Raw genomic sequence first — 22,092 nt, 5'->3', positions numbered from 1 at the left:
ATTAGGATCAGGTATATAGCAGAGGTGGGGAAGGGTTTGGTTTACTCTCAGAAGCGTATAGGGGATATAGATGTTTGTCTCACCAATATTCACACTCCTCTGCCTCCAAACCATAACTGTTCTTCTCATAAGGATCGTTGTCTTTGGATTGGAGCAACGACCTCTCTCATCATCAAAGGGAGCCCGCTCCCCTTCTCCTAGCACCACTACTCTCTTCTCTCTCTGCAGTGACCTTACCTATGGAGAGAAAGGGGAAGAAGAAAAAGGAGGGCCAACCTGGAGGTGATAGGCTGCCCCAACACATGCCCTCCTCCAGGTAACAGGCCGCACTACATGACCCCCCCCCCAAGGGGTAACTGGCAGCCCCAAACTGCCACACCACCACCACCTCCAGTCTGAAAGGGGTTGTCCTCACTGAGGCTGGTGCCAGGTTTTCACAACAACTTTTTTTTTTTTGCTGGGTTTAAGGACATCCTAATTATTTTTTTTATTATGCAATCCCAATGAGGCATTCGGCAGCCTCTGCATTTTAGTGGAGGAGGCCAAGAGTGACGTTATAGGGGAATTAGTCTAATGGCTATACACCAGTGGTGTGAAGGGATTTGGGAAGGGCATTGTTGACAGGGCTATCTGTGAGACCTGGAATGGGAGTTCCACAGAGGCTCCTAGAAGGCCTGCTCCCTTGTCACTGGCTTTGATTGACAGCAGTGGGAGCCAATGGCCTCAGCAAAACCTTAAAGACTAGGAAGTGATGTGAGAGAAGAGCTGCATATGGACAAATCGCTGGATCGAAAGAGAGCTCACCTCATGTAAGTAATGTGGGGTGAGGGAGGGGGGGGGGGAGATACCGATGCATGAACATATAATATATATATATTTTTTTTTACTTTAATGCAAAGAATGCATTAAGGTAAAAAATGTTTAGGTTTTATAACCACTTTAACAGCATTGCAGCAAATCAGGTAAAGATGTGATCTGGCAACATATTGTTTTTTCAGTAGACTCTACTTTTATATTCTCTTTAATTTGTTCAGTAAACATAGAGTTTTTGGAAGTCATGTTATCAGAGGATAGGAAGTGTATAAAGTGTAGCGCTATATGTGTAAATATTATAAATGAGAAAACAAAGTGAACTAGGCCCAAACCATTCCTGGGGGGCCCACAAGAGAAATACAAATAATATGGTTCAAGGTTACATATAAATGACTAAACACAGTCGGAAATATCAAGGCGGGTAGTACCAAACACACTGTACCTCGTCATTATAGGGAATCCCACGATCGGAACCCTGAGGGTACCCAGTTTCTCATCATCGACAAATATGTGGCCCCCTGGCGGGGTGGATCAACCTTTAGGGGGGTCTCCCATCGTGAGACTTACTGGATTTACGAATTGGGTTGCCACTTCCCACAAGGTATTAACGTGGAGTGGGACATTAATTCGTTTATTAATCGGGCATAGCTATTTATGATCTCTCTTAATTTTATCCTTTTTTTTTTTTTTTATTATTTTTATATATCTTTTTCTGGTGTATATGTGTTTAATTAAATTCTTACATTAATGCTAGGCAGTTTTTTGACCACTAATATATTTTATATCATGACATTATACCAATACTTCATGTATCTGTGTATCTTGGTGGATGTTCCCAGGTTTAATGGTATTACTGTTATTGGTAGTCCCCTTTGTTTATGGTGCATTACATGGATTGTTCGGGATGTCCCCCATTGGTAGTGTCACTTTTTAACACTGTATGGTTGCGGCTATTGCCCCCATATAAATATCAACATAAATTTTTTAATTCTACCAATATTTTTATTTCCAGCGTGTAGACGTTCACAATTTGTGTTGTGTTCCGGGTTCCCAATATTTCCACCTTTGCTGACACTTGGCCTGGATCACGAGATCGCCGGGATGGTGTTCCGGCCTTCTCTGGCCCATTGGGGCCCTCCTCCCTACTTGCAGGAAGTGTGAGAGCTGTCGGCGTGGTGACGTAGCTGGGTCCCGAGCGTCGAATGCGCGTGCGCAGCATTTGACAAAGGCGGGCTCTGTCTATTTTTCAGATGCTGAGTCCGAGGGGCGGAGTGTGATGACGCTCCGACCTACGGATTCGCCTACTGAGAGCGAGGCTTGGTGCGCATGCGGACTTCCCCCTGTGACTTCCGCTATTGCGCACGGCCCTGCTACCTGGACACGCCCGGCGGGCGGAGCGTGATGGCGCTCTGACCTGCCTATCTGGCCATGCTGACACCGAGGCTTGGTTAAATTCCGAGCACTTCCGGGTCGGCTGGCCATATGAACATTATAGACGTTCTTTTTGTCTTATTATTTTTTCTTTTGAATGTTATTAACTGGCACTAGTGGCCTAATACCACTGATCAGAATCCCACAATTTTTATATATACTCCATACCAATCTATTGAACCGGAAGTGACATCAGTGGAGCACTTCCTGTGTTGTGACACTCCCAGTGGGGGTCATTTCTAGTTTAAATAGTGGTGAGGAAGGGGGGCTCCACACCCCAGATGAAGGCTTGTTAGCCGAAACATGTTGGGTGGACCCCCTACGATCACCGCGATTGATATATAGTTTTGAGCTTATTCTGATCTCCTAACATGTGAGTGTTCCTTTTTATTGTTTCAATAAATTCATGTTTTTAAACGATATCATGCCATGTGAGCTTTATTTCTCCCATGGCATGTAATTTTATCCGGTTGGCCTGTTAAGTCTGGACGGCTGAAGCTGTGACGGGATCCCTTTCTCTCCCCCCCCCCCCCCCATTTGAAGTTGAGGACATCTGAGGATCCATCTTGCCAGCCTTGGTGGCTAAACAAGCTTTCTGGGACTTGTAAGACGTATGTCTTCTCAAATCACCTGGTTCCGGTAAGCCCCCTCTGATGCTTTGGTGGTGGTCCCGACACTCATTTAGACGTCCTATTTACCTGGTGTTTTATCTATCCACTTGGCAGAAGCTTTCCATCGTTGTTTTCATTATCCAACCCTCAGAGACTTTTGGGTGGCGGGTGTTGAATTTCATTTAGATCATAATTTTCAACATATATGGACATTTCACTTTTATAGTATTTTTCACATTGTTTTCTCACTGGTCCATTAGTATCTATCTATATGACAGTGTGTGGCACTTAGCTTATTTCCGACTGTGTTTGGTCATGTATATGTAACCTTGAACCATATTATTTGTATTTCTCTTGTGGGCCCCCCAGGAATGGTTTGGGCCTAGTTCACTTTGTTTTCTCATTTATAATATTTACACATATAGCGCTACACTTTATACACTTCCTATTTTATTTTCCTTTGTCTAAGAGGAGTGTCAGCTGCTTACTGTGTAAGCATTCCCCATTATTATTGGCGCAGCGCTGTACTCATCTCCCATTGATTCCAAATGTTATCTGAGGATGTTCACTTTGTAACCAGGTTTTGACGGTTTTGGGTGGAGTTGGTTTTTGATCTTCAAGATGGGGGTATTTGTAATGTTCTACTAACACTTTTTAGCTTACATTAAAAAAAAAAAAAAAATCACCACAGAACTGTGGTCTTCCTTCTTTTTTTTTTTTTTTTTTTTTTTTTTTTTTTTGTCCCATAGATCAGCTTGAGCAAGTGTGGCGAGTATTGGTGGAATGCAGTCTTGGAAGGGGAAGAAAAAATAGATATAGACAAAATCAACAAAGAACGTGGTATGGCAACAGTAGATGAGGAGGAGCATGCCGTATTGGACCGACTTACTTTTGATTACCATCAAAAACTGCAGGGGAAACCACAGAGTCATGAAATGGTAAGTTGTTGAAGAAAGGTTTTCACCACTTAAGGTGAATGCTTTGCCCATGCAGGGCAAATCTAAATTTTATTGTATAGCTGCCTCTGCAGCATTTTATACTTAAAGGGTAACTCCACTTTTGTGGGGGGGGAAAAAAAGAACAAATAAAGAAAAAATAAAATAGCGTATACAATTGTGACACAAGTCATATTGTAATTTAATGTTATTAAAAATGACCTTTCCTTTTCAATCTGCAGCCGCTGTTATTTTCTGAAAATGCAATGCAATATGGCTACCTGGAGTTGTTCTGTACACAGAGTGTGTACTGAACACATCCCAGAAACATAATTTCCTGGTTGTGTGATTGGCTCACCAATTTTCCCAGAAGTCTGGCTAAGATACAAGTCAGATTTTAGGCATCTCCTGAAACAAAAATGTCATTTTTGGTGAGATATTCCCAATTGGAACACGTCTAAAGGGATGCAGGCTCAGCAGTTAGTGCTCTGCAGCTGCACAGCTGATTGATAATTATGAAACCACTCCTATCAGACCCACTCAGCACAGAGGAACAAACAGGGATTTCTTCAGAATAACAAAAGGGTAGGAATCTGCAACAAAGGTTGGTATAATCCTTGCAATGTACATAGATCACCCAGAGTGGAAGGTTTTTTTTCTCAACAAAAGTGGAGTTACGCTTTAAGTTGGCCATACACTGTTCGATTTCTTTTCTTTTTCTTCAGTCTGCAGGCTGAATGAAAGAAATCCTAACAGATTTATACACGCCAAACAGCACAGATGGACAAATTCCCTGCTGGGCTATTGTATTCTGACAGGCAATGGTGGCTTCTCTCAGAATACTCAAAAGTGACTGCATCTAATTTGATGCAGCTGCTGTTTGACTGAAACATTTCCAGCAGGCTGCTTTCACAAAAGTCGATTGAACAATCAGCTTTTAGTTGAATGGAGTAAGGCTGGCAGGGCCACCCACTGAGTGAATTTCTTCACCGCACATCCCAGGACACAGGGTATCTTGTCCATTATAATCGGGTTATGCTGCCACCTTCAGCTGGCAGCATAAAAAAAAAAGACAGGAAAATATCCTCTCAGGCATAACCCCTCATAGGTAGGCCTAGCTACAGTTTTCTGCTAGTGTCTTGGGTCAGCCCTCAAAATTTCAAAATAAACTGAGGGCAAGTGTGGAGCCGCTTCGGAGGGGGGGTGCGTGCCTCCGGCAGGCGGGGTTGAACGGGAGCTGATTCTCCTTCCAGCCTTCACCCGTCATTCTCTTAGCAGGGCCTGGCATACAGCAGGAGTAGGCAAAGAACTAGATGAGGTGGGGGCGGGGAAAGGGGTTGGGCAGGAGGTGCCAAAGTTAACTTTTCCTATTAACAAGCTAGTGATTGGTTGCTAGGCAGTCCAAGCAACCAAATCGCCAGCTTGTTAATAGAAAAAGTGAACTTTGGCAGCTCCCACTACCCTATCCAGTGCTGAGCTCCGCTGTAATTCTCTCTGCATCCTAAATCGGTGAATGTGTCATTCATTGGTTTTAATTTTTGCTTTATTTAATATAGCATTAAAATATTTACTTAACAAGGGAGTAATGGTGTGTACAGTGCTTATAGTAGTCAATCATATTTTATCATTAGTTTATTTATCACAGTCAGATTAATGAAATATGGTTTATGTTAATATTGTTAAAGAAGTTGTTGTTAATATTTATTTTTGAAACTTCAATCTGCATAAAACATTTAACAGTGTCATTTCATGAGATAATTTACGAGGGCGTGTTTAGGCACGGAATTAGGGGCATGGTAGGGGTTGGATGGGGCATCTGGTAGCGAGTAACTCCTAAGGCCTGGCTAGTAGCTCAGGACTTGAAATTTTGAGCCCTGTCTTAGGTGATGGTCATGTCTGTGTAGACTCTGCATGAAAATGTCTAGCTTTTCCGCCCCTACTGTTCATAATTGCTTTAGAACCTCTAGTGGCTCATATACAGTCAAATATAAATAGGGCTGGAACAACTAATCTGAATAATCGATTATAAATGATAATAAAAATAGTTTTATATTTTTATTATCGATTAGTTAGTTAGCCGATTAGTTGGCCTGCATACAGATTGCATTATTTGTTTACAAGTCAGTATGAACAGTGTACTGAGCTGTATGTGTGTTGCACTGTGTATACATGTTAGTATACACAGTGCAACACACATACAGCTCAGTACACATCCATACATGTCAGTAAGTGCCTGAGAACTTGTGAATGTGTGAGGAGCAATGCCTCATGGGCCATGTTGTTGTGGGCAGGAGAAGAAAGTGATTTAAAGTTATTCCAAAGGCAGAAGGTTTTTATTTTTTTATTATGCATTCTATTGATTAGAGTAAAAACTGTTCTGTGACCGGTCGTCACCCCTCCCCTGTATAATTAGTGGACCCCAATCTCGAACCAGTGCTGTGCCCATGAGCTATAGCGCTGCTTGCTCGCTCTCTCTCCCTCTTCATAGGACTCAGATGCTGTCAATCAAAACCATTACACAGAGCAGGTAAGTAAGATATATGTGTATTTAAAAAAGAAAATCCAAAATTTACAATCGCATTAATGGCGTTATGTAGGAAAGATCAGCATCTGAACCCAAAGAAGCTGAAGGCTATTAGACTGGAGGTAAATTAGGCCATTACATTAAAATTTTTAGCCCTGGTTCACACTGATGCGATGCAGGAAACGCAGCAATTCCTGTACATGCAATGTTAGCTTAATGAAACCCTGAAATGGCAAAATGCAGTGCGATTGCCAGAATCGCATTGCATGGGTGCAAACACCCATGCGATGCGATTCAGTTGTGGGGAAAAAAGGGTCCTGCACCATTTTGTTGTGGATGCTTTGCGATTTGAGCCATACGAAATGTGCACAGGAATGCAGTGCAATTCCTGAGCGAATCACTTTTTTTTTTTTTTTTTATCTGACTAATCAAAACAATTGTCCGAAGAATTGTTAATGAAAATAAATGTTATTTGCAGCCCTAGTCTCAACTGTCCGATCCATTTGTAGATCATTGTCTCAACTGTTTGTTCTATTTTTAGATCCTGGTCTCAGATGCTCGATCTATTTTTAGATCATGGATCTATTTTTAGATCCTGGTCTCAGATGCTCGATCTATTTTTAGATCATGGATCTATTTTTAGATCCTGGTCTCAGATGCTTGATCTATTTTTAGATCATGGATATATTTTTAGATCCTGGTTTCAGATGCTTGATCTATTTTTAGATCATGGATCTATTTTTAGATCCTGGTCTCAGATGTTCGATCTATTTTTAGTTTTAGATCCTGGCCTCAACTGTTCGATCTATTTTTAGATCGTGGATCTATTTTTAGATCCTGGTCTCAGATGCTCGATCTATTTTTAAGTGAATGTTTCAACTGTTCACCCTTTTTTCACATCACGGATCTATTTTTAGATCCTGGTCTCATAACTGGGCTGAACCTGGCAGGCATATCCCATAAATTGCCTTTTTTGGAGAATACATCTTGTTGTATGTCGCGTCTCCCCTCATCTCCCTACCTAATTTGTTCCTCCTCCTATATCGTTTTTGCCTCCTTATCTGGCCTCAATGTAAACCAGGCAAAATCACAGTAATGTGTCCTAGACAGAGAGCATGCCAAAAAACAAACACAAGTTTCCAGCTCACTTGCCAGCCTGCAGCAAACCAAACTGACCCTGTCTGACAGTTCACATTAAAAACAAGGGGTTTAGTTTACACATATTTGCAAATACATGCCTAAGCTGCAGCAGCCATGTCATGGTCCAGCTTTCTAATTCTGATAGTCTCCCAAGTTAAAGCACATATATAATAATGAATAGATTAGGGGCAGGTATGCCTGGAGGGAGCTCACACCTCTATAAAGGTATAGGGGCGCACTGGACACCCAGCAAAAGTACAATGGCAGCTGAAGGTATCCAGGGTGTTCCTGCACCAAAATGAAGAAATAGGATCTGCCAGACCAGTGCCTTACTTGCACACAGTTCTCTCTCTTCCATCCCGCCTCCCAGCCTCTAAATCGGGGATCTCAAACTGGCAGCCCTCCAGCTGTTGCGAAATTACAAGTCACATGAGGTATTGCAAGACTGACTATTGCAAGCATGACTCCCACAGGCAGAGGCATGATGGGATTTGTAGTTTTGCAACAGTTGGAGGGCTGCCGGTTTGAGACCTCTACTCTAAATTATTTCACACCGGGCCGAGACTAGAAAACATCTGTCAGATGGAGGTCACTCTGACAGGGAAGTAAATGTGTACCTTCTAGATGTGTACCAGGTGCAGAATCGCACTTCAGCTATGCAACTTGTGTACTGTAGTGGCAGAGATCTGTTTACTGGTCTTGGTTCAAGCAATACTTTAGCAGCACACTGCCTGCACTGTGTGTTGCTCACCCTGTCCTGACCCTGGTTAGGACTGCCCACCTGGCCCCCATTATTCCGCCACCTGGCCAAGGTGGTGCGTGTGGAATGCAGGGTGCTGCAGCTCAGTTTTAAGGTCTTGGCAATCTTCCTATAGCCTAGGCCAACTTTATGTACAGCAACAATTATTTTTTTTCAGATCCTCAAAGTTCTTTGCCATGAGGTGCCATGTTGAACATTCAGTGACCAGTATGACCACTTAGGGGTGTACTCACTTTTGTTGCCAGTGGTTTAGAAATTAATGGCTGTGCTGAGTTATTTTGAGGGGGCAGTAAATTTATACTGTTATACAAGCTGTACACTCACTACTTTACATTGTAGCAAAGTGTCATTTCTTCAGTGGTGTCACATGAAAAGATATAAAAATGTGAGGGGTGTACTCACTTTTTTGAGATACTGTATATTCTTCAGACTCCATATTGGGCATACTCCTTTTTCTGTAGAACATTTACCACAAAATTTGGAAATTTAAATTTTGCTGGTGTGAGGCTCTGGAACTTCATCCCTGTGTGTTGTGGGCTGCATTCTGGTGTTTCTCCAATCAGGGGTTGACCAGGGACTGTCAGTGAGTACAATTAAGGGTCAGATTTCAGCCTTGGCTGTCCTTTTTCAGAGACCAGTTGCTTTGCATTCCTTGGTGTGTTCCTTCTTGTACAAGGGGTTCCACTGGATAAGACTCAATGGGGCCTCAACTTGGTACTTTCTGCGTGGCACCCAAACTCATCCTGGACATTCCTATAGTACTGCTAACGTGAAAGTGATTTTTCTGGTTGTCATTACTTTGGCCAGAATTGGCTGCTCTTGCTTGTAAGGAACCGTTTCCAGTGATCCATCGTGACAGTGTTTTTTGCAGCCTTTTGCAATCCTTTTTTTTTTTTTTTTTTTTTTTTTCTCTTCACCTAAAGAGGTCTTTTGATTCCATCTTAACTAGGACATTGTGTTACCTTCTTTCTGTTATGAGCCTCAGATGCTGGGTGACAAGACTCTTCATACATTGGATGTGGTTCATACAGTCAAGATTTACCTGAAGGAGACTGCAGGAATTCGTTGGTCTGATTTCCTTTTTGTGTGAAGGGCTAAGGAAGGGTCACATAGCTTCCACCTCTATCATTTCTCAAGGGATCTATTAGCTTTTTTCTCAAGCTTATAGTCCATAGGGCATAATTCCACCATTTTCAGTGACTGCTCATTCTACCAGGAGTATTGGTTTTTCCAACATCAGGCTTCAGTAGCACAAGTGGATAAGGCTTTTACCTGGTCTTCAGTTCACGTATTGTATACAGTTGTATCAAGTAAATGTTTGAGCCTCTGAATGCACAATCTTTGGTTATCAGGTCTTGCAGGCTGCTGAGTAAGGTTTCAAACTGTTCTGTTTTAGTTGGCTTGTTGCCCTCCCCTCATATTCAGTACCTTGGGACATCCCTATCATAATAGATATTAAGATGTCCTGGGATGTACGATAAAGAAAATGGGATTTTTGGGTTGCCTGTAATATTCTTTTCTGAGAGTACATCACAGGACACAGGGATCTCACCCCTCTTCTTTTATTGATTCATGGTTTGCTAAAAAACTGAAGCTATATGCCTGCCTGTGAGAGGCTTTCCTGTCGTTTATGCCAGTGTCCACACATCTGAAGATGGAGTACATCACAGGGCACAGGGTATCTTTATATCAATTACAATAAAGTTATACTACCAAGAAAAGGATTTTACAGGTGAACCAAAAATCCAATTTTCGTGTAGTGTATGCCCAGCCTTTCCATGCTGCTCTATTCCTGCCATCAGCTAGGAGAAGAAGCCTTGTGTAAATTTTCTTTGTTATAAGTTAGCAGCATATAGACACACTATTGATGCATCTTTCCAAATAATGGGCTCTAGTTTTTACTCTAGGCTGTATCTTCTACACCTGACAGCACCACTAGTGTTTTCCCTGTATTTCCTGCACAAATGCACACAAGCATATTGCATGGTCAATTTGTAAAGCTCTCTGCAGCCAATTCAATCTAAATGTGGAAAGTTTTACCTGAGGATTGGTAGGAGATCTTGGTAACACCTTAAAACAATGTGCAATCGCAGTTTGCTTGTGTTTGTAAAGACCTCATTGACTTATAACTAAAAGAAATGGGTTTCCTGATTGCACTAACATGCATTCTAAACAGCTCTGAGTGTAGCAATTCCTCACTTTGTTCTCTCCTTAAAGTTTTATCACTAGAATGGTTTACACCTTGCCCATCTGTGCCCGTTTTGTGACTCTGCTGTTTTTATTTTTTTCACAGAAAGTCCATGAAATGCTGAAGAAAGGATGGGATGCAGAGGGATCGCCATTTAGAGGGCAGACATTTGACCCTTCCTTGTTTAATATTTCACCAGGTGCTGTGCAATTTTGAGAAGAGTATACACAGAACTATTTATTTTTCTGTCCCTGCAGGGGTTGACGTTTACACTGCTCCATCTAAAAGACCAAAGCTGCTTCTCTAAACCAGTGCATTAAACATCTGTGTATAACAATGTATTTAAATGGTGATTGGAAACTGGTTTGTAAACATGTTCAACTGGGACTTGGCAGGGACTGGATTTTTATACTTATTTTGTGAAATGCAGAAATTGGTTCTTTCCATCATTCTGCTGGGTTTATAGGGAAGTCACTGCAATTGATCACTTGCCCATGCATCACAAATATTCAAATGTCTGCAGCTGGTTTTGTTTACGTGAGGTTTCCAGTTTAAAAGGGAATCCCCATTGTATTGTAAATGCTCCTGGTAGTTACATGGATGACCCTTTTAATAATGCTCTAGTTTGAATTCATGTGCAATGACGAAAGCCGGTGACCTTTTGGTACTGCACCATACACGAAGGTGCCGATGGTTCCACAGGAAAAAAAAGAGCTGAATAGGGAAACTGAGGAACCTTTTGTGTGTCTCTATAGCCAGAAATATCAATTTAAATTGCAAATCTCCTTTAACTATGCATTAAACACTGGGCATTTTAGGCCAGAAGCTTTAGTAATTATGTACCTCTAAAAAGAAGAGCCATTATGTGTTCTCAGAGATAATCAGGGTTGATACATGTATGTCAAATTTATTCCCTATTGTAGCATTGTTTTCTTTGAAAAAGCATGTTATTCTAAATGACCTGTTGACACTCGAACGTAGAGCCAGCATATAACCCTTGGTCTAAAAATACAAGTCCTGTACTGTATTTTAAGAACTAATGTATGAGATTTCATTGGGAGTGGGTACATTTTACTGGCATAATATTTGTACACATATTGCATCCACCTTTCTTTTTTGTGAAATGGGGGTTATAATACAGATATTATATAGATATAAGATCAGTCGCCTGCCATTATTGAACTATTGGTCTCGGCGTTACCCCCTAAATTACAACCACTACCTCTGGTGTATAATCTCATACTTCACGTTTGGTTTTCTGACTTCTCTTTTTATGGGCATAACACTGGATCGATATTTATGAACTTGGTGTAACAGCTTACAAAACGGTATGTAATATAAAAGTGTGTGCAGCATTGTCTACATTTTGTTTGTTTTTACATATAACAAGTTGTTCATCCCCTTCAGGTTCATTTTTGGTGTATCATCCTCTCCATGCCAATACCTGTACAGTATACTGGTGCCTCTATGATTATGGTTTGACTTTTTTTTTCTCAGTGTAGAAAATAAAAAAGCAGAACTACCTTCTTGCTGCCACTGTTTAAGGAAATGTGGTGATTTTTTTTTTTTTAGTGTGGCCATGAAGCACAGTCAAAAACAAGGAATTCTAAATATGGATTACACCCCTACACATCTTTGTTAAAATGTCAGATTTCTGTAATGCAAAAAAGTTGAGACAAAGGGAAATAATTTTCAGAACTTTTCCACCTTTAATGTAACCTATAGATTGTTCAAACTGAAATCTTTTAAGGGGGACGGGGAGTAGAAATAAAAAAACTAAAGTCATGTAGTTGCTTAAGTGTGCACATCCTCTTATAACTGGGGATGTAGCTGTGTTCAGAATTAAGCAATCACATACAAACTCATGTTAAATAGGAGTCAGTACACACCTGCCATCATTTAACCACTTAAATACAAAACACAACACCCCTCCTGCCCAGGCCAATTTTTTTAGCTCTTCAACGCTGTCGTATTTTGAATGACAATTGCACAGCCATGGAACACTGTACCAAAAACTTAATTTTTTTTATATATTTTTTTTCCCACAAATATAGCTTACCTTTAGTGGTATTTGATCACCACTGGGTTTTTTATTTTTTCTGCTACAAATAAAAAAATCCGAAAATTAAAAAAAACAAGTTTTTCTTTTGTTTCTGTTATAAAACTTTGTAAATAAGTAGGTTTTCTCCTTCACTGGTGGGCACTGGTAGGCACTGATATGCAGCACTGATAGGCGGCATTGATAAGCAGCACTGATAGGTGGCACTGCAGAGCGGCACTGATTGATGGCATGATAGGCAAGACTGAATAGGAGGCATTGACAGGCAATCACTGATGGCCACAGATCTGCACTGTTACTCCAGACCCCCCAGTCAGGAGAGCAGCTGATCGGCTCTCCTCTACTCATGCCTTGTCAGCGTGAGTAGAGGAAATGCCAATCAATGGCACTTCCTAGTTCCCATGTGATCAGCTGTGATTGGACACAGCTGATCGCATGGTAAAGAGCCTACGTCAGGCTCTTTACAGAAATTGTAGATGTGGTGTGTCAGACTGACACACCACACCACACCACTGATCGCTGCACTGCATGACTTATCCTGCTGGATATCATATGACGCCCAGTCAGGATCATGCAAGCACTTTCCACCCGTCATTCTGCTATACGGCGGGCGGAAAGTGGTTAAAGTGCCTCTGATTAACCCCAAATAACCCAAAATAAAGTTCAGCTGTTCATTTTCTTAGTCACATCCTACAGCAAAAGCCATGTTCCACAGAGAGCTTCCAAAGCATCAGAGGGATCTCATTGTTAGAAGGTATCAGTCAGAAGGGTACAAAAGAATTTCCAAGGCATTCGATCTGCCTTGGAACACAGTGAAGACACTCATCATCAAGTGGAGAAAATATGGCACAACTGTGACATTACCAAGAACTGGACGTCCCTTTAAATTGATGAAAATATGAGAAGAAAACTGGTCAGGGAAGCTGCCAAGAGGCCTACAGCAACATTAAAGGAACTGCAGGAATATATGGCAAGTACTGGCTGTGTGGTACATGTGACAACAATCTCCTGTATTCTTCATATGTCTGAGCTATGGGGTAGAGTGGCAAGATGGAAGCCTTTTCTTACAAAGAAAAACGTCCAAACACAGCTAAATTTTGGAAAAACACATTTGAAGTCTCCCAAAAGCATGTGGGAAAATGTGTTATGGTCTGTAAAATCAACACTGCACCAAAAGAATACCATATCCACAGTGAAGCATGATGGTGGCAGCATCATGCTTTGGGGCTGTTTTTCTTCAGCTGGAACAGGGGCCTTAGTCAAGGTAGAGGGAATTATGAACAGTTCCAAATGCCAGACAATATTGGCACAAAACCTTCAGGCTTCTGTTAGACAGCTGATCACGAAGAGAAACTTCATCTTTCAGCATGACAACGACCCAAAGCATACATCAAAATCAACAAAGGAATGGCTTCACCAGAAGAAGATTAAAGTTTTGTAATGGCCCAGGCAGAGCCCTGACCTGAATCCCACTGAAAATCTGTGGGGTGATCTGAAGAGGGTTGTGCACAGGAGATGCCCCCACAATCTGACAGATTTGGAGTGTTTGTTTTTGCAAAGAAGAGTGGGCAAATATTGCCAATGTCAAGATGTGCGATGCTGATAGACTCATACCCAAAGACTGAGTGCTGTAATAAAATCAAAAGGTGCTTCAACAAAGTATTAGTTTAAGCCCTCATTCCCACGTGGCGGATCCGCTTCCACGGAGTCCGCCTCTGTCCGCCGGCTCAGCGGGGGATCTCGCCGTTGATCTCCGCTGAGCCGGCGGATGACAGGTCCCTCTCCGCTCGCTGAGCGGGGAGGAGCTTATCGAGCGCCGCTTGTTGCTATGGAGAGATCGGACGAAAACGGACAGCATGCCCGTTTTCGTCAGATCTCACCTGATCCGATCCGCCAGGGATGGATGTGAACGTAGGGCCATCCATCTGATTTTGGCAGATCTGACCGGGCCGGATGTCAGCGGACATGTCACCGCTGACATCCGTCGCTCCATAGCCTCACATGGAGTGCCCACTGACAGGCGGACCCGAACGGTCCATTCGTGTGAAAGGGACCTAAGGGTGTGCACACAATTATATTATTTTAGTTTTTAATTTTTACTTCCCTCAACCTAAAAGATTTCAACTGAGTTGTGTACAGTTTATAGGCCACATTAAGTGCCGATTCACACTGGGGTGGCTTCAAAGTCGCCTGACTCTGACGCTGCCCCACACAGCGTAACCTCAGCGTGGCTTGCAAACAACCTTTTTAAAAGAAGTCAAGTCAAGCCGTTCTGAAGTCGCCCCCAAGTAGTATAGGAACCTTTTTTTTAAGTTGAAGCAACTTGAGTTGCTCCCATTAGAAAGGTTCCTTTGCACTGCATGGAGCGCGACTTGTCAGGCGGCTATGTAAAAACATAGGAGACAAAGATAAATCATTTCAGAACTTTTTCCACCTTTTTAGTGCCGGTTTACACTGGGGCGACCTGTCAGGTGACTTTGCCGTCTGACAAGTTGCGCTCCATGCAGTGCAATACTATATATGTGTATGTGTATATATACACACACACCCCTCCACTCAAGAGGACTTCCTAGATATTATGATAGCTAGCAGAACTGTTTTCCCACCCTGTTTTATGCAAATCAAGCCAAAACCACTGTTACTTTGGGCTATAAGTATATACCAAATTACATTTTTAAGTTGTGTTGTTTTTTTTGTTTTTTTTTAAATATTTAGATTAATAAATATTCCAAGCGTAATGAGCAAGCTTTTGGGGATGCTATGAATTAAACCTGACTTACTTCTGTGCCTCCAGTAGCAGTCCCTCTGAGTGCTTGATGTCAAATCCTAAACGTAGAAATATTTGTACACCTGTACATGTGTGCTTCAGCTTGTATAATGGCATTAGGTATTGTAAGCTTTTAGAAAGCATTTGCAGAGTTTTAGCGAGCTTTAGGCAGCTTTATGTTGTATGCTTGTTTTGAGAAATTTAAGCAGAGATCATAATCGTAGCCCTGTCTGTTTTAAACACGCAGCTAACTGGCTCTATCTGTTTTTAATGAGTTTTAAAGGCTAAGTTCACTTTTTCCAGAAAATAGCCAATGCAGTCAAGGGAGCTCCAGTAGGTATTAAAAGACGGTGCAGCTTTGTAAAATAATACATTTTGTCATACCTGTAGGCCATCGGGGACCCCTGAAAGCATGACCAAAAAACTCCCAGTTAGCAGTCTTTACCTCCTGCCCTGTTGCTAGGACATAAAAGCCATTGGGACACACACTTCAGCATTACAGGAGTGAAAAAAAAAATTTGTGTGTCCTAGCAACAAGGCATATTATGGGGATTGTTAACTGGGAGTTTTTCAGCCAAGTGTCCCTAATTGGCATACAGGTAAGAAAAATGCGCGGGAGTGACGGCATCGCGGCTTCGGCCAATCACAGTGTCAGAGCCGCGATACCCGGAAGTAACCCCTGGGAGTGATGTCGCCGGCTGGTGCTGTGCATGGGTACCGCAGCGAGGGCTTCGATTATGCATACTAGTCATCTTTGACTTGCAGGTATGTTTTTTTTTTTTTTTTTTTTTTTGCCACAACCAAAGTAGAAAAGCCTGTGTCCTGGCAACATGCTGCAGAGTGGGACCTTGCTACCTTTCGGGAAGTAGCACAAAGGTCTGACCCACCCCCCACCCACCCCCCTCCACTTGCTGAGCCAGAGCTCTGCAATCAGCAGGAAGCATAAGCTTTGCTGATTACTATAGGGCTACCTTGGTAGGGAGCATGATGGACCTATACACTGCATCCCCATAGAGAGCAAGGGTCATAATCTGCCGCTTTTAGAAGGGGACAGATTTTTCTATTCCTGCTGTAGCAGCTTTGGAAAGAAAACAATTGATAAGACTTGGCATGCCTTTTTATATGTGCTCCTGGATTATATGTAGCTGATTTTAACTAAAGGTTCAGTTGGGCTTTCAGCTGGGGTTCTCATTTAACCTTAGTATTTTTTTGCACGCACAGCAACCTCTAGAATTGGACAAATCTGAGGCGCCAGCAAATCTTTTTTTCTATAAATTTTTAAGCAGATTAAACAATGCATGGATTTTAGTCAAGTTTTTCATTTCACAGCAGTATGTAATAAACTGCAAGGAAAAGTATGTGAACCCCTTAACTGGACTTCTGCAGTAATTTGTCGATTGTGGAGATCAGGTCACATTTTATGGCAAACGCAATGTGCTTAAAAGATAAACTCACCTTTTGTTAAAAAAAAAAAAAGAAGACAAGAACAAAAAACAAGAAATATGGGTATAACATGTTACAAAAGGTGAACTTATCCTTTAACCACTTCAGCCCCGGAAGATTTTACCCCCTTCCTGACCAGAGCGTTTTTTGCGATTCGGCACTGCGTCGCTTTAACTGACAATTGCGCGGTCATGCGACGTGGCTCCCAAACAAAATTGACGTCCTTTTTTTCCCCACAAATAGAGCTTTCTTTTGGTGGTATTTGATCGCCTCTGCGATTTTTTTTTTTTTTTTTTTTTTTGCGCTATAAACAAAATAATTGGTTTGTGCAAAAGTTATAGCATTTACTAAATAGGGGATAGTTTTATGGCATTTTTATTAATACATTTTTTTTTTTTTTTTTAACTAGTAATGGCGGCGATCAGCGATTTTTATTGTGACTGCGACGTTATGGCGGACATGTCGGACATTTTTGACACATTTTTGGGACCATTGTCATTTATACAGCGATCAGTGAGATTAAAAATGCACTGATTACTGTGTAAATGACACTGGCAGTGAAGGGGTTGACCACTAGGGGGCAGGGAGGGGTTAAATGTGTCCTAGGGCAGTGATTACTAACTGCAGGGGGGATGGGCTAGCAGTGTCATTACTCTGATCACAGCTCCCAATGACAGGGAGCTGTGATCAGTGACACTTGTCACTAGGCAGAACGGGGAGATGCTGTTTACATCAGCATCTCCCCGTTCGTCCTCTCTGTGAGGCGATCGCGAGTATCCCTGCGGTGATCGAGTCCGCGGGACCCGCGACCCGACTCGCGTAGCTCCCGGCCGGCGCCCGCACGCAATGGCACGGCGGGGAATTCAAATGGAATGCCCAGCCGTGCCATTCTGCCGACGTACATCGGCGTGCGCCGGTCGGGAACCGGTTAAAGTGTTTTGTGAATGCAAAATTACAACTCACTGCCAGCCCCTCTATTATAAGCATACCACACTGTGCAAGTCTTTTATAAAAATGAGGATTGTAAATACATATTTAGGGTGATCTTCAGGCCGGTCACCTGACTCGCGGCTGCTGTACAGCTCCGAAACATGGATACAGCAGAAGGGGCTGTAATCTCCCTCTGACGTCAGCCGGGGAGGTCACGTCTCGGAGATGTAAAGCGGCCGCAAGTCACATGACTGGCCTGAAGATAGCACTTAAAAATGTATTTGCAAGCCTTGTTTATTTTTTAAATAATAATAGTGGCGGGGGGAAGGGGCAGGGTGGAGACGCAGACACCGACGAAGCTGACAGGCGGGGAGGATGGGGAGAGAGTCCAGTTGCGGATGATGGCGGGATGTACGCTGACCACGGTGGTCAGGGCTCAGCAGCCCTGATTATCATGGTCAGCGCAGAGAGGGGTATACAGGAAGTGGCAACATCAGCCAAGTTTTTCTATAGTTTAGAGGGGTAAAGCAGATTAAATAGCACAAGTACTGTGCTGTTAAATGTGCTTTAAGGGGCCAGGATCTGTATATTTTTTTTTTTTTTTTTTTTTTTGTGTTAACAAGCACTTTTAAGCTGATCACACACAAACACTTATGCCTTGCAAAAAAGAGCTCACTGAAGACATGCAGTCAAGAGTAGTTTATTTTACATAAGGCTGGAAAGGGATACAAAGCAATCTCAAAGTGCTTAGGCCTCCATCAGGCAACACAACAGACAAATAGTCTATAAATGGAGACAGTTTAGTACTGTGGCTACTTTTTTACCTAGAAGTGGGCGCCCAGCCAAGATGACTCCCAAGGTACACAAATCCTGAATGGGCTAAAGAAGAACCCATGAGTAACAGCTAAAGGCTTGAAGACATCACTTGAACTGGCAAACCTCCCTGTTCATGAGTCTGCCATATGTAAGTCATTGAACAGGCAGGAGGGTGTCCATGGCGGAACACCAGGTAGAAAGCCGCTGCTCTTCAAAGAAAAAAAACATTGCTCTGTTCTCACTGACACCAGTATTGGGGCATTATTCTATAATTCTATGTTCTACTCCCATGGGCCACAATTTAGCCTCCCTATGGTCTACAGGGCAGTAAACTGTAAATGTTTAATGGGTGTGTTCAATAAAGGCACAAGAAATGTGCATTGTTTGTGTATTATCAACTTAGGTACTTTGGGGGAGATTTAGTAAATGTCTGCTAAACACCCAGGTTCTTCTTGACCAACAACCTCAAACTTCAGCTTGTTCAATTAGGATGAGGATGGCAATTGGGCTTTGACAATAAAACCTAAAATCTGATCGGTTACTACATTCTGTGTGCTCCGGTGTTAGTAAATATCCTCATTGTGTGTGTCTACTGTAATTTAGATGAATATCAGCTCACATTTTATGGCAAATTACAGCAGAAAACAGGTTAATTTAAGGAGTTGGCTGCCATGAAAATATAAGATGTCAACTTAAATTGGTTAGGAGTGCATGAAGGCGTTTTGCGATTAATCCCTTGGCGCCAACTGCCTCCTGGCCCTTTAGGAGTTCTAAAAGTTGGTTGGCTGTCACAGTGGTCACATGATTGGAAAGGTCCCAATCGCAAGTATGTATTGGAAGCTTACCAATCTCCGCTGGCTACCGTGCAGGGAGCACACTCTGTTTACACCGCTCTCCATATATGCGGTTGCTTGGCGTTAAGGCCCACCCACCGAGAGGCCGCATATATGCGTTTCGGTTGGTGCCAAGAGGTTAAGCAAGGCTTCAAAGGGGCTCTTGGGGTTACTCTCTCCTAGATCTGCATATATCAATGGATAAACCTCTGTCCAACATTGTTTCACTTTTGGCCAGTCCACCACACATGCACCAGAGTGCAAGTCATACCACAGCCCAGGAAGCAATGAGCCGAAACAACCTGTGCAAATTTTGTTATCTGGGAGGATACCATCTACCACTAAAATAAAAGCTTATAGTTAGCCTCCAAAAAAGATGAATTTCTTTATCGTACATCACGGAACACAGAGCACCATAATGATGACTATTTTGGTTATACGCTACCTTTAGGTGATTGGACACTGGCAACCAATAGTAAGACGGTTCCTCCCATATAACCCCTCCTATACAGGAAGTACCTCAGTTTTTTCGCCAGTGTCTTGAAGGTGATGGTCATGGCTGTTGAAGCTCTTCAAATTTCTTCAATGATGTCCCAGTGAGGACGTTATAATCGGATCCATTTGGATGGCATAAGAGAGCTAAAGTGGATGGTACCTGAGCCTCGGTTCAAGAGCGATGTTTTGCCTGTAATGTGTCCTATATGGCGCTGGACTCTTGTTAAGTTGGTATTCCTGGTAAAACTTGCCCAAGGTAAACCAGAAGGGTGCCTTACAGGTCCAAGGATGTGGACCCCAAAGAATGGGGGACCCGGTCCCTGAAGGTCCTCAGAGGCGCTACCCGCCGTGATGGGGGAAGATTGGGCCTGGTAAAACAGGCCCTGCTGCTTGGGACGGTGAGTACTCCCTCTGGGAATTTTAATATATATTTCCCTCTGTTTCCGCTGGAAAACCTCATTAACTTGTGCCTTGGATGTTACAGATTGACTGGTATGGCGTGCACTTATGGCGGGGGTGCGCATGCACCGCGTGTGCGCGGCTGCTGTGCACATCGCGGATGCGGCGCGCGTCAGGGCACGGCGGATGCGACGTGCATGCCGCTGATCGCGTGGGTGCGCGCGCCCAGTGCACTGTCAAATTAGACTTTATAAGAGCCGGAGTTCCTGGCGTGCACTGGGACGGCACAGAGCGATACTGGGGCACATGAGTCTGAGGGTTTTTGGACACAGTTGATACGCTGGTTACAGCTTGTGGGGAGTACTTTTTTTTTCCTCGTATGTAAGCGATGTCTTCCAGAAAACGAGTTACAGGGAGCAGGGCAAGCACAGGGGTAAGAGTACCTCCCTTGAAAACAGGAGACCAACCCCATGCTGATGCAGCCTCAGTCTCCCCTGAAAGACCTGCGGCATCTGGCCTGGCTAAGCCATTGCATTTGTCAGGCATAGTGGCCACTACCAATATTCCTGCCTCAGCTTATGTTACAAAGGATGATTTGGCATCTGCCTTAGCGGGCCTTGAAGGTAAAATAGCTGGTATGATTGCCTCTGTAGCACAGGGAGGGAAGAAGCGTAATAGATCTCCCTCTCCCTCTCCTGACCTCCGCGTCAGAGGAGCCAATTTCAGCCTCCCATTCCCAAAATTTGTTTATCCAATCCTCTGACGGAAATGGTATGAGTTGGGTTTAAGTTACCCCCGGTTCAGGAGTCTGGACTCTCCTGTTCTACTTTGGGATCTCTGCGACCGCAGCAAGGTTCCCAAACGTTCCCTTTGCATCCATTATTGGAGCAGGTGATTTACGCAGACCGGGATCATCCTGACAGGATATACTTGCCTCCAAAAAGGTTTTCTGTCTTATATCCTATAGAGGAAAAGTTCAGGAAGAAATGGGATACACCTTTGGTGGACGCCGCCGTTTCTTCAGTTAATAAGAGTTTAACCTGTCCAGTGGATAATGCCCAGGTATTTAGGGATCCGGCCAATAAAAAGCTGGAGTCCTTATAAAAAGCCTCTTTTGCGGTGGCAGTTGCAGCTATTGGGATTTGCCAATCCCTAAAAGACCGCTTTAAAAGGTTGATAAAAAAACCTACCTTGCCAGGAGGAACCTACCGAGAAATTATCGGAGCTTCCTCATGCTTAATGTTTTGCAGTGGACGCATTGAAAGACTCAATCCAGCAAACGTCTCGTTTTGCGTTGCTGTCAATACATATGCGCAGGGTCTTGTGGTCTGCTGAGACGCCATGCAAAAGGCTACTCACAGCTTTCTCATTCCATGGAGAATGCTTGTTTGGTGAGGATCTGGATAAATATATCCAAAAGTTCTCAGGAGGAAAGAGTGCCCTACTTCCTATTAAAAGGAGAAGTAAGCAACCCTCCTTTTAAAATTCCCAATGCTCCAGGGCCTAGTGCTTCTTCCCCCAAGCGGTATCGACGGCCTCAGCCATCTGGGTTTAAAAGACCTCAGGGTCAGAGGAAGCCCTGGACCCAAAAGCCAGCCAAGTCCAATTCCAAGTCAACTTTGTGAAGGGGCAGGCTTCGGCTGTTTTTGGATGACTGGGAAGAACTGGTCCAAGACAGATGGGTCATTTCCACGGTAACACAGGGTTACAGAATAGAGTTCCGGGAAATTTCTCCAGACCGTTTTCTGTACTCAAGGGTCCTGTCGGATCCAGAGAAAAGGAAATGCCTGTTCCTAGCTTTGCAGCATCTGCAGAAGCGGGGGTAATTGTCAAAGTTCCGCACGAAGAAAGATTCAAGGGGTTTTACTCAAACCACCGTGCCAAAACCAAATGGGGAGGTAAGGCCCATTTTGGACCTCAAGGCTCTCAACCTCTTTGTAAACGTCTG

The 22,092-nt window shown here is 43.1% G+C and overlaps 1 protein-coding gene across 2 annotated transcripts in view; it reads left to right on the top strand.

Moving 5' to 3' along the window:
• The window catches only part of NUDCD3 (NudC domain containing 3), a 28,556-nt gene extending 16,605 nt beyond the window's left edge, over window positions 1-11,951 (top strand). For both annotated transcript variants that reach the window (XM_073622162.1, XM_073622163.1), the window contains exons 6-7: window positions 3,605-3,793; window positions 10,508-11,951. In XM_073622162.1, coding sequence (XP_073478263.1) covers window positions 3,605-3,793; window positions 10,508-10,618 — 300 coding nt within the window. In that variant the 3' untranslated portion in view covers window positions 10,619-11,951. The remainder of the gene's footprint in view (window positions 1-3,604; window positions 3,794-10,507) is intronic.
• Window positions 11,952-22,092: the final 10,141 nt, after the last annotated feature.

This window comes from Aquarana catesbeiana, linkage group LG03 (genome assembly GCF_042186555.1).
Source record: "Aquarana catesbeiana isolate 2022-GZ linkage group LG03, ASM4218655v1, whole genome shotgun sequence".
In the NCBI taxonomy this organism is placed as follows: domain Eukaryota; kingdom Metazoa; phylum Chordata; class Amphibia; order Anura; family Ranidae; genus Aquarana; species Aquarana catesbeiana.
Note: the sequence above shows the minus strand (reverse complement) of the source record. Positions and strands in the feature narration are given on the sequence as shown.